Here is a 14088-nt window from a genome sequence, read left to right on the forward strand (position 1 = left end):
GAAGATTAGCATCCCCTCTCAAGTACCTAAAACTTTGTAACTCACTAAGTAACATACTCATTGAGGAATGTTTAACTTGACTTCTTTACTTCCTTCAAAAGTTTTGGGAATCGAGAATAAATTAGATTTCTGTAACTTACACATGATTTCTTCCTATTGGCAGACTACAGTTAGAGCGATAAGAATTCTGTGCAATTTTGTTCAAAGTATTTAAGGAAATATCTCAAAAAATGGAAGCCAACTATGGTTCACACTTCTAAAACTGTTCTGATAAAGCCTCACAGGTGCCAGACGCGGCAGCCCACCAAGAGAGAAAATAATATTCTGGAGACATTTCTACAGACTTCACTCTTGAAGGACAATAGGGCTTCATTCCACTCCCATCTTTAAGCAGCAAATATCTGCACCACAAGGAAAAAATACAAGAAACTTTTTGGGCCAATTTTGTATAACTTACAATATTTGAAGTGGTACGAAGAAACAACAAGAATTACTTCTACGGATGGATAAAGGAGAATTCTTCCTTTAGGCAATAGCCAATAGCATGAAATGTAGCAATATCTTTACAACCATTATGGAAGTGGGCATTTTATAAACACATTAGTAACGAAATTCAGAGATTCAGTTTTATAGGCAAGAAAATCTTTTGACTCTAACTCTTACCCCCCACCATTACTGTATTTTTGAAGTGCATCAAAAGTTCCAGAGAATATATTTTATACTTAAATGTTTATTATGATTGAGCTTCCCAAAGCATTTTCACCTAAATTATCACAGCACATTCAACAAAGCCCTGTGAGTTTTTATCCCAAGGAACAAATGACAAAATAGGCAAAGATGCAAAGTCACAAGAGAAGGCAAGTGCCAAGCACGATTTAGATCCCAGAACTTGGCATCCTAAGGCAGTGGTCCCTCCAGGGTGCTGCAGTGTCTGTACCCAAAACCAACCCAAAGCAAGCAAAGAAACCTTGGTTCAGAAACCATTTTTGCCCCAAATGATGAACTAAGTGTTTGTTACATGCCTACTACTATCCTATGATTTGTGGATCAATTATTTTAAAAGATAGATTACCAGTATGGGGTGGGGCTGGGGAGAAGCATGGTCCTATGTGACCAGAGAGAAGGAGTGTGTGCCTGAGAGCAGGGGGAGAAGGTAGAAAATCATGTGTTTGCCTAAAAACAGTGTCCTGACTCTTCCCAACGAACTTGAACTTGAGAAATGAGACATCCCTGAAGAACACACAGTCAAGTGCCAGAACCACATACAAAGCACTGCACCTGTGAGCCCCGGACTGCCACAAACACCTTGCCTTTTCACACAGTGATCCTGGAGTCTGTGCAGGCGCGTTTATGCTTCATGTGGGAAAAGCAAACGCCAGAATTACAGAAAAGTATCTGGCATCTGTATTATTTCGCAGTAGAAACAGCTAATGTGTGTTGTAATAGTGAATATACCACATACTCTGCTATGTATTTTAAGTCCATGGTCTCTTAATTCACCGTCACAACAACCTGAAGACACAGGAATTATTGTTTCCCCTGTGTTATGACACTTAGTAGTAAAATAACCGTTCACTTAGAAAATGATGAAGTTGGGATATGAACTCAGTCAGTTGGGGTACAACTTTGAAGCTATTTTCTCAACCATTTGCTCCACTGCTGTATTTACTACTGAGACACACGAAATCAGCAAGCAGTAAAATGTTTCCTTAAAGAAGAACTCCTGTAGGACAAGTAAGTTTAACTTCAAGCTTTAGAATTATGCTCCCAAAATAGGAACCAATAAAATGATATATAAACTGTTAAGACATGACAGAGTGACATAATTACTATAGACAAACAATATAAATCAATTTTAAAAAAGGAAAATAGATAAATTGAGAAATGTGTATAAGATATAAAAAGATAATTCACAAAGAAATTAGACGTAGATACCAAAAAATTAGAAAATATTTAACCTCAGGAATATTAATAGAGAAGCAAATGAATTAGAGAAAAACACAATATTTCTCCTATGTAATTAGAAGTTTTATTTTTCTCATTACAACACCCAGTGTTGTTGAAATCATGGGAAAATTGGTACACTCCTGCCTTGCTGAGAGAAATATAAATTATATAATCTTCCTGGAAGACAAATGAACAACATATATCAACAACCTTGAAAACATCCAGTTCTAGGAAGTAATCTAGAGTAAATAACCTGATGACAACTATTTAGTTATTAGGATCTTAATTACAGCATTAAATATAACTACCAAAAATGAAAATGTCATCAATCTCCAATAACAGAGTGATGTAAGTAAATAATGTTACATAAAGGTATAGAAAACAGACACTAAAAATAAATACTAATTACATGAGATGTTAATAGGTAACTAAACAGAATATGAGCAATGTTTTCTAAATTTAAAAATGTGTATCGCTTGATATCTCTGCTATAAATATGGTCATTTCTGGGGCTTGCAACCATGCATGAATTTTAACTTCTTTTAATCATTTCTGTATTTTTGAATTTTCAATGAGCATGCACTACTTTTGAAAACAAACAAATCTCAAATTTAAAGGAGAGAAAATGTAAGTATGGCTGATCAAAATCTGTGTAATCTACATTCCATGATGAATGACCTTTGTTAACTTTAAGTCATGCATTCAGCTAATTAATGAACTTCACCCCAAAATAAATATATACTATTCTTTTCAAGAATGGAAAGGCATGCTTTTCTTCTGCATAATGTAATATATATATTAAACTATGATATATTTAGTGGAAAAGTAATATATAAAGAACAAAACTCTTGAAACCCTGACATAAACACTGTGTTCTCAGTGTTCTCACATTTGTGAGTGGGTATGTGTGCTGGGTATCACATTCAATATAGTTATTTGCCTTGATTATCTTCTTAGCTTTAGTATTATGAATAGTTCTCATATAATTAGCTACTCTGAAACTATAATTCATAATTGCATATTTCTTTGGCTAGAGGTGCCATAATATATCTATGCACCTGCTATGAATTTAACATTACTCTTTTTCAACCTGAGTTAAGCAACACAAATAATCTGATCCAGATGCTACAAGCCCCAGCCTTCCTGCATCAACCTTCCATGTCCTGGGTTAATGAAACAATTTGTACTATCTCTGAGACTTTTTATATAACACCTGTCTGTCTTTCTGGAGGATTCTTCTTCCTTATTCGGTTTCTCCATGACCCCAAGAACAATGCTCCACACCAGTGAAGACTGTGTTAGAGATGAGAGATTGAACTGTGGCTCTTTTACATTTGGAGCTACCAAAGAGGTTGCTCTTTCTGGAAATTACATTATTGTATACTGTTGAAGGTAATGACTGCTATATTAGTCTAATATTTGAAAGTCCAAATAAAATATGTGATAGAGGATAAAATTTGTTTTAAAAAGTGAGCATTTTTAGATTGAGTAGTCATGCTTAGACTTAAATACAACATCGTATCTATTTAGAAAAGCAATGTTTATCTTCTTTCTTTACTGTGTCCATGATTTCTCCTATTAATTGCAAAACATCAAACAGCCACCAAAATCTAATTATTTATACTGAGGCAGAAAAAGCTGTGGAAAATAGCTAGCCTAGATCACTTATATATGGTTTGGGAAGTCAGATTTTAACATCATCTTTTTTATGTCTAATTCTCACCACTTACAAAGCTATCCGATTATTGGCAGTTAAAGAATAACATGAAAAATAGGGGAAGAACGCCAAGGGTAAGTTATTTTAAAGTTGGCTATACATAAATCTGCTGAATTCCATGGACCATAGTTGCTACAAATCAACCAGGGCATTAGACGCTACCTTGATAACTCTTGATGTAGTGTCAAAATACCATGAAATATTTAAAGAGCTCAACTACCAAGCAAAGTACTGTGAAAGCTACTACATCCAGAATTCTATCAACTAGAATTCTTCATAAACCATGCCAATGGGGAACACTTCTTCTGTATTCTGATATTTCCTTTCAGGCAAAGGGAACTTAATTAATGTAACACTGCTGGCCTCTCTCCAGCTTTTCACTTTCTCTGCCTCTGAAGAATAAAGAAGCAGCTTGCCTTGCTGCTTCTCTCTTCCTCTGGAGATCATCCTCCCTGCAGAGAGCAAGGCTTGGCTCTGCCAGCTCAGAAAAAGCTCTGTCCCTGTGAGGAGGGAGGAGGGAAAGAAGGCAGAGGACCTGGGATGTCATTCAACTGCCACACCAAGCTATGTCTAATCAAAACTGATATTTTTGCCCATGGCAGCCAATTATTTATCTTTTTCCCTTCCAATATCCCAACATGCTGAGATGGGGAGTGGGGAGGAGGAGAGCTTGATATTTATTTGATTCCTTAAAGACACCAACAACCCACATTCCTGCACATTTTGTAATTCCTAAAGTAACGATATACCTTTCTGTGGTTTATGTAATTGCATATTTAAATGCAAAGAGATAATACAATAAAGCATTTGTACATTATAAGGAGGTTTCTAAACCAAAAGAAAGAACTGCATAAAACATGCACAAAAAGCAGTTTTCTTTATACATATCTACTGGACAAAATTTCTAACGACAGTTGTGATAATCACATCTGTTAAACCAAAAATGTTACTAATACACTTCTCTGGCCTTTACCTAGGCAAGAGAAGTGTATTTTCTAATATCAATGATCCAATTAATTGTTCCCCCATCATCTAGTGTTATAAAGTAAACATCCTATTTAGTAACATTTCTGTATCATTCAAAACTTGTAGAAATGTTACATATATTTATTTAACCAAATATAATTGGCTCACCTGCTTACTTTGATCCAAAAAAACAAAAAAACCCAGTAAGGCCTTTTATCATAACATGTATTTTGCTCTGGTAACTTATAATTGGCAGTTCCCACAACAACACATAAATTTGAATACAAATAACCACATTTATTGTAAAAATGTTTTTCTGACTGAAGATAAATTTGTCCCCCATTATACAGCTCACGTTCTGAAACAAATTCCAAGATACATCGAATCGTAATTATCCTAAAAATTATGTTGCTGAAGATCACAGTCCTAAATGAAGCCCCTCTGGGTTTGATCATCCCAAGGAGCTGGGCATCTTCCAACCTGGAAGAGCTGGGCACTTTTTTGTCTTCACTGAAGCTCTTAAGAGTGAAACGAAGCAAAAATGACCATCTATTTTCAAAGAGGTACCAATTCACACACTTTTTATTTCTCTTCAAGGACTTGATTTTAATTGGGGAGGGGGTCTTCCCTTTATGTAATACATTTAGCTGTTTAAGGTTTCTTTTTTCTCTATCATAATGACATGATGATGAGATTCATGCTCGGTGGTTCTAAACAGAGCGGATGTGTAATATCTGACCTCACAGAGAGTGATGCTTATTAAACTGTCTATGATAGTCTTTGTACAACATTAATCTTTGTAGAAAATTTGATCTTAATCAGGTGACTAATATAACACTAATAAAGAATATCAAAGTTTTGTAATTTCTACTCGATTAGAATCTTTTATAATAATGGTGTTGGGAGATATAATTTACTTCTCCTTTAGCTTAACTGCTAAATACTTTAATATATAAAGGGCTGGTATGTTTCAGAATAGAAAGTTCAGCATATTTTATAAGCAAATCTGCATAATGAAGCAATATTACAATAGGGGTTGGGGTAGGGAAATTACAGCCATTTAATATCCTTTGTTAGAGAGGATGGTAACCTAGATAACCTATTTAATTAGATATGTATAAAACATTAGTACCTGTCTTAATATGTATATATTGATTTCTTGTGTGTACATAAATTTTGTAATTTACAAGCCACTTATCCATGCTCTTACTCACCTTATCCTCAAAGAAATCTTTTAAGATATTGTGTCTTATTGTACCCATTTTACAGCTGAAGAAACTGAGTTAACAACTGAGGATCACATAAATGGTGAGGGATACACAGCTAAGAAGAGACACGGCTGGAATCCACCAAAAGCCAGTGCTCTCTCCACATCTCTGTACCCACCAGAAGCAGAATGCAAAACAGCATTACACTAGGGAAACTTACTTTTCCAATAATTGTCATTTCAGATCACAAACATAATTCTAGAGAAATAGTTGGGCTCTGACATATAACATGTTTGTGTGTGTGTGTGTGTGTGTGTGTGTAACTTTATTACAAAATATTGTAATATATAATATATAAGAACCCAATAAAATGTTTCAATATATGTAATTCATTTTGCACGTAATGTGCCAAGAGAGACAGGTGAATATTTATCTAAGATAGAAAGGTTCTAGGAAGCATTGTTTCACTTATTTAGTCATTATTTCCAATTTGTCAAAAACTAATTGATACAGGTACTTCAATATCCTGACATAGCTAAGACACTTCCTACAAATCAATTAACCATGATTCAGAGCTTGGAATTGCACTTAACTGCTATGTGATCAAAAGATAAACAACTGGAGGTGTCATAACTGCAGATTTTTGTTATGAGTCTTAATATTTAATGGACTAAAAAGCACAGTATGATAAAATATTTCTGTGAGTTCCATGTGTTGGAGGTACTGTTTGTGACTATAACTGAGTTCATTAAACCCAACCAGGCAGTTTGTTAATCAGTAGGCTGGATTGGCAGACAATGTGATAGAAACTATTTATTGATGACATGTTTAATATTTTATATTAATATAAAAAGCTGTTGCTTTGTCATATAATCAGATAACTTGAAGCTAGCAACAAGTATCATGAACTGTTCCCACTCAAATTAACTTTTCACACACCAGAAGGCTATCAAAGTACTGTGGACAGGAGAACACCTTCAGAAGATGAATGAGGAAAACCATCATGGAAGCCAACCATGAATTTGGCTTGGCAGTGTATTTCCAACTTGCAAATCAGCCAGCAAAGAACCACACCTTCAGCTGAAGTACTGGACTTGAAAATGACTAGCAGTCCATGCTTGGTTTTTGTTCATTGTCTGAATTATGACATCCAAGTTTAAGTACTCCCAACTATGTTAAGTCTTTTAAAAATAAAAACTCCGTTAGGAAGAGTGAGACTAGCATCAAGGATTTCCCTCTAAGAAGTGAAAATAATGTTCGCACAGAGAAAAAACAAAAATGGGTGTTCCCATTTTCTGTGGCTAATCATAAAGAAGAAAACATTGGAAGTTCAAAATGTAACAGTTTCTATTTTAATTCAATTGGCTTGCTACAGCTGTATACACTGGTCCATACATAGTGTACTGACCCTATGGACAAATTACAATAAATTATTTCAAATGTAATGTTAATGTTTTCTTAAAGACAACCTGATGAAATTACTCTGAAAACCCCTTCGACAAGTCCACACAAATTTATACCACACAAAAAAGAAGTCTGATAAGGCAAAACAGAAAAGAGCAAGTTCTGTAACATTTTCTGCAAATACACTGCATATTCAACTAAATGCCAAAGTAATATTGTATTTGAGATTATAACTTCATTTTTAATTTTAGAAACCATTATGAAAGCAATATTATCCTTAGAAATTATTTAACAAAACTATAAATTGCATTTGCAAACTAGTATTTGAATTTCATTTTTGTCTCTGATGAACAATTTCACTGGGAGAAAGAATTGGCTTATATTCTATTGTGAAAGATGTAAAGTGGATAGAAATACCGTAATTTGACAGTGTATGACTTTTATTACGAACAATGAAAACATTAGTGACATCTATAATGATTGGGTTATAAAACTACACAAACGTACACCAAATTAAATAACTCCTTTCCGCAAGACAATGACAATTTTATTAGGGCAACAACCTGACGTACTTACCACAATTGCCATTCAATCAGATAATATCATTTTCAATCCACAATATAACATAAAACCCACATATACAGTATATGTAGTTTTTCACATGCCCATCGGCCGCTCTGGGTACACACACAGGCACAGAGCAATATCAACTAGTCCTTTAAGAATCATGTTTAAGAATGAAACACTAGGCTCAAAAGGAAAAAAGAAAAGGAAACGAGACATGTATGCTACTTCATCTATTGCTTCTTTTTGAAAGAAATTTTATATTAAAACAATGCAATGGGCACAACGGTGTGTTCAAAGTGCTCTCGGAAAGTTCCCTGAATGTGAATAAGGTGAAACTAAAGCAATATTGCTAAAAACTAATCACAGTATTCAATTAACTTGAGCCGTATAGACCTTGCCAGTCCTTCTGCAACACTGACTTGTGATTAGTATAATCAAAGGCCTCCCAAATTTCAACACTTAACTCCGAATGTAATCGTCTTCCTTCAAGCCCTGAGCCCTTGGAACCCACAGATCAGTAATGATGCCACTTAACATTTTTCCCCAACAACAGTAGGAACATTCTCCGTATGGCAACCATATGCTAATAAAAGACATTTGAGGGCAGTTTAAAGCATCTAGTTCGTATTTGAGGATACTCGCCCCTATATGTCACACTTCTCGTAGCAGAAATCCCCAAAATAATGACAGGTTCACCGCCATAACTTGATATGAGTCACAGCAAACACTTCTCCATGGGATTTTAGAAGTGGTGCAGCCCCGAAGCCTTGTCATTATGTAGGTGAATGACCAGCAGCAGAGACCAGCTGGACTGCCCTCGGTAGCTTCAGCCCCTGATGAAGTATGCACAATGAGATAACTCCTAGGGAGTTTCAGCACCTCCTTGTTTTCATGGAAGTCACTGCAGAAAATCGCAAGCCTCTTAAATATTGGTCACATAGTTCTTAAAAGTGAAAATTTACACCTGTCAGGCCTAATACTAGGCTTACAACATTCTCTGTTTTCTAAATCAACATATTTGCTTGAGCACAGTAAAAATACATCTTAATAACACCTTCCAGAGCTAAGGCGATTCAGATCAGCTCAAATGAGGCACACAAGAAAAGAAAAGAAAAAAAAACACCTTGGAACCACAACCTGCCCCTCTCTCTCTCATCTCCCACACCCTTCATACCCCCACGGTTACAGCAAAATACAACTTTGGGCATTTTGGAAGTAACTGTTATTTGTGACACACACACACACCCCAAAAATTCCCAAGTCTGTTTTCCTACCACACACACCAGGGAGGCTGCATCACCTTTCTAGTGACTTAATTCTGAACGCAGAGGCTCAACCTGCCGAGTGGCAATCGAAGAAAACACACTACACATCAGAATAAGATGAGGGTCGGGAAAAAAGAAAAAAGCAGCTTCGCTTTCAGCCATTAATTACGGATCACCCCAATTTTGCATCGCTTATCTCCCATACACACGCACAGCCTTCCAAACCTGGCTTTCAGGCGGCGCTTTCTGGAGCCTGGCTGTCTATTGTCAGCACGCAGAAGCCCCCGAAACCTGTGAAGCCGGCTGCAAAGGCTTGCTCGGAAGCCGCTAAATATAGACCAAGGGGGCTCAGGGTCTGGCAAGCCGCGGGAGCCTGAAGACACGGCCATGGACGCATATGACTAAGTCTTTCCATTTTGTTCTAGCCAAACATCGTAATGACATTGAACATAAGGGCAAAAGACTGGAGGGAAGTCCTCCCCACCCCCACCCCGTCTCCTCCCGTATATTAGGGACGTCATGAATGCACCGAGTATGTTCTCAGGGTGGCGGGGAGCAGCATTGTCGGTGTTGCCCTAAATACGCTTCCTCCCGGGGAGATGGGTGGCAGGGAGGGGGAGCACGCAGGGCAGCCACTTGGTAACCGCTCCAAGAAAGGCACTAACCCCGGACCCCCTTCCAGGCACAGCGGCTTCCGAGGGGGACCTGGCGCGATCGCGGTCCTCCCCGAGGCAGGCAGAGCCCCCGCAGCAGCCGCCGCCGCCGCCTGCCGGCCGGGAGCCCAGGACCACCCCCACCGGCGGCAGGAGGAGGAGGACGGCGCCGGGAGGAGGCTGCGCCCGGCCCCGGCCACCCAGCCCCGCAACTCACCCAAAGGCGCGGCGCCCGGCGGCTTCCTCGCAAACATGCACCCTCCGCCGGCGACAGCTCCTCAGTCCGGGAAGAGGCGTGCGCGGCGCCGCCCGGCTTCAGGGCAAGGTCCTGACCTTGCCCAACTGCAGCATCTTCCGCTTTTGTTGTCTGAGCGCGGCCGCGGGACAAGGGATGCTGGCGGGCGGCAGGGGCGAGCGCCGCGGGCAAGAGGCGGCTCCCGACGCGAGTGCGCAGCGCCCGGCCCGGCGGCCCCTCCGAGCTCGGCGAGCGCAGCGCCCCCTGCCAGGCTCCGCGGGCTCCACGGGCTCCTGCGGGCTCCTCGGGGCTCCGGGCGCCGCCGCCAGCCGGCCGGGCTGAGAGAGCAGCCGCCGCGCCCGCCGCTCCGCTCCGCCGGCTGTCGCCGCGGGCGCGAGCCTGGGGCCGCCGCGGCGCCCGGCGCCGAGCGCTCCCGAGCTGCGCCCCACGCGCGGCCCGCGCCACCTGTGCCGCCGCCGCCGCAGCCGCCGAGGGCGAGGCTCCTCCCGCGGCGCGCGGCAGCCTCAGCCTCCACCTAAGCCTCGGAGGCCGGCCCGGGCGCCCGGCTAGTGAGGGAGCGTCCGCCCCGCCGCCGAAACCGGCCCCGGGTGCGGAGCATGCCCAGTGCCGCCGCGAGAGCGGCGCTTCGCCGCGCGCATTCCACTTCTCCTGGTTTTCGCGGCAGCAGCGGCAGCCGCGGGAGAGAGGGGAGGAGGCCGCGGGTTGGGAGAGGGCCGAGCATCCTTGGGAACGCACGCCCTGGACCTGAGATGGCTGGATGCTCCGGAGCTAGGCGAAAGCTGGAAGGGACCCGGGAAGGGATGGAACCCCAGGTTACTCCGCTTCCCTAATTCACGTGCAAGGCGCTGACAGTTGACTCTGGTGGGGCAGATGTCAGCCTGCAACAAAGGGCCAGGGTAGGAGGGGTCCTAGAGTGGCCAGGTGGGTTGGGGGAGGGAGGCTGGCGGAACGTGCTGGTGAGCGCAGGTAGATGCTCTTGCAGATCCTGTGATTCCAGAGCTAAGGAGGCACGACGTCCAGCAGAGGTCTTCTCCACAGCACCTGCCCAATCTTGCCATCACCTTCCCTGTTCGGATGGCATGTTTTTGGCGGGTAGTGAGAGTTTCTCCTTAGGCAAAATCACTTCAGATTTGAATCTGGAATGTCTGTAAACTTCCTGCAAGAAAGACCCTTGCCCAGTCTGGAACTTGAGCAGATTAAGTTCTCTCTCCTCCCCTTCTTGTGCCACCTTGTCCTCCTCTTTTGGTCTCTTCTGCTGCATCTCTGCCACCTTCTCTTCCTCCTTTTCTTCCTTATTTCAAAGTGAACCACTCCCCTGATCCTTCCCCCACAGTCTTCCAAAGCATCTTGCATTGCCTTCTTCACGTTCAGATCAGTTTTCCATATCACCTCCTGGCTTGACTGCTCCTTGACCCCATCGGGACTTCCCCATGCGTATCCTGCTGTGAAATACAGCAAGTGGAATCACCGTATTCAAAGTCTTGTTGAAAAACGAAACCCAAAACATGTGCCAAGGAAGGCCTCTGGGCCTTCGCCCCTGTCCCTCTGATTCAGCAGCAGTCAGGACGGGGCTCACCTCTGCTGCATTCACAAGCCAAGCCAAGCAGGGCACAGCCTGCCCAGGGACCAGGTCGAATGTTCCTCCTAATTATGCCACGGGCATGACCCTGAACACCGCAGACTGTCTTCTGAGGTTGTGATCTCCTCCACACCCCCCCGCCGCAGAGCTTGTTTCTGAAACACAAATAAGCATGACAGAATGCAGGAAATTGTAATAAAAGGGATTTGGTGCTTACGATTCTCAGTAACATTGTGCTTCTATTTTGTGTTGGAAAAGATTATCCAACAAACTTAAATGATTTGAATATTCAAGTCTATTCTTTATTATACTTGGGAGTAAGTTGAAATATAAATGGAAGTAAGAGTGAAGGAGAAAAGCCGTACAGAGGTTAAATAGGTAACAAATAATTGCTAGGAGGAGCAGATTAAGCAGACTATTGACAACAGTACAAATGTTCGCTTTTATTCCTCCTACCCCAGGTGTGGACATGCACACACAGGCTTGGTCTCACCTGCAAAAACAGTTCTCCAAGCTAACTCCAAGTGTCTTAAAGCCAGTTTGATATTAAAATATCCTGAGTCCTGTGAGGGAAGACATGCAAGACCATTTTTTTCATCACACGTTTAACTGTAATTTTTATCTTAGTTCTCAGAAAGGCAGTTCAATTACACTGAGTACGTGGTACAAGACAAATTAGCAGCACCATATCCATTAGGCCACATTATATTTCAAGAGATGTTCTTAGTTCCCACCTGAGCTTCTGTCAGTCTGCTATTGTTTGGTTTTCTCTTTGCATCTTCTAATTCAAGAAGTCAGTGGGGAGGTGGAAAGGGAGATGAGGGGACATCAGTTACTCTTTAGATTAAAATGGAGGTATATGTGTAGACACTATCCACAGGTAATATATGTGTCTTTTATGCCTGATATAGATCTAAGTAAAGAAAATAATTTTCTAACGTTTTTTAGTTATTATTGAGATGAGCAATGACAAATTCTATCAACTAATTGTGTGTCTGGGAAATGAGCTGGAGGCAGTCCCTACAGATACTGTTGGGGCTGGGGCTGGTGTGATATGGTTATTTAGGAAGTAGAGTGGTAATGTCCAATGTCCTGGATTGCTTTGATTTCATTTGCTCAGTGCCCCATTTCATTGAAACATTTATGACTTTTATTATTCTAGAATAATTTCTAACTTAAGATATTATTCAATTCACAATTAGATAATATTGAAAAATAAAGCAAAATGAACATGTATAATGTTAGATCTTGGAACGACTCACTGCTGCCATCTTTTGCCTCCTGCTTCCGATAGTTCCTATATAAAGGAATATTCTGAATCCTCAAATTCACTATGAGACTAGAACATTATTAGTTTATTATTTTCAAATTACAGTACTCAATGCTCAGTGAAAAACCTTCATTGTATTTCTTCTGTTTATGCATTAATAGAGTTATCTGATACAGAAATCACATATAAATACTAAATGCTATATCTCTTGATTTTTCAAATCACTTTTCAAAATTTGAAGCAAACATTTTTATTTGGAAGTGTAACTTAACTTTAGAAATAAAATCTAACAATTCCAAATATTTTTTATAAATGTATGTGTCTTATTTTGTAATTCAAAGTATGTCGATTTTAGGAGAATGGCATTCTTATTTAAGTCACAGCTGTTTCAATATGGCATTGTTTGTTGCTATTGAGATTCAGATAGAAGATAATATTTTTGTAATTTTTTAAGTGAATTACCCATTGATAAACAATTGAGAAATTTTCGAATTGGGAAATGAAATCAGGTGAGTGATTATTGTTGCTGTTCAGCATTTAAATAGGGAGAGTAATGATACTTCTTTCAATTCACAATTTAAATTTTAAAGCAAATTACCTGAAATAGTAACCCAATAGTGTCATCATAAGTACATGTGTGTATATATTTGGGAGGCTAACACACACTGTTTGCTCTTGATCATAAAAGTTATGATATTTGTTACCTGAAAGTATCTCTATGTTTTTGAAGACTGTAAAGTAGTTAACTAATTTAAACTAACCATTTTAGTTAAGATCAGCGTGTGGGTCATTTCACTATTTGATTGCAAACTTCACATGTTCACTCAAATTGCCTTTTATTATTGCTGCAACTCCTATGATGGTATCATTCATTCATTCAGCAAATGTTTATTGAGCATCCATCCACTGTGGTTCAGTATTGGCCAAAATTTGGAGAATTAGTAGCAAACAATAGAGAAGACAACAAATTCCTTATCCTCCCAGAGTTTAATTATGAATTGGGGTTATGGGGGAAGCAGAAATTGAAGCACTGCAGACAGGTAATCACCACCAGAAGCTGAAATGAGGAACACAAATGTCCTCATTTCTTCCTAATTGTCTATGTGCCTCAGTGTATTGGCTTCCTGTTATGGGAGGAAAGTTCATCTATATTGGATTAAGCCGTGGTGGTTGGATTCTGTTACCTGCATCAAATTCAAGCTCAAATTGAAATATATGTTATCTGTAATGTCTCCCCTCTGCTCACTATAGCTGTT

The 14088-nt window shown here is 40.2% G+C and overlaps 1 protein-coding gene across 3 annotated transcripts in view; it reads right to left on the minus strand.

Moving 5' to 3' along the window:
* CTNND2 (catenin delta 2) overlaps positions 1–10574 on the minus strand; it is a 938532-nt gene extending 927958 nt beyond the window's left edge. The window contains exon 1 of one of the 3 annotated variants that reach the window (XM_034959739.4): positions 9945–10574. In XM_034959739.4, the coding sequence (XP_034815630.1) occupies positions 9945–9981 (37 nt within the window). In that variant the 5' untranslated portion in view covers positions 9982–10574. Of the gene's footprint in view, positions 1–9299; positions 9452–9944 lie in introns of those variants that run through there. The other 2 variants (XM_034959737.3, XM_034959738.3) reach the window with 2 other exon arrangements.
* Positions 10575–14088: the final 3514 nt, after the last annotated feature.

The sequence above is a fragment of the Pan paniscus genome, chromosome 4, assembly GCF_029289425.2.
Source record: "Pan paniscus chromosome 4, NHGRI_mPanPan1-v2.0_pri, whole genome shotgun sequence".
NCBI classification, from domain to species: domain Eukaryota; kingdom Metazoa; phylum Chordata; class Mammalia; order Primates; family Hominidae; genus Pan; species Pan paniscus.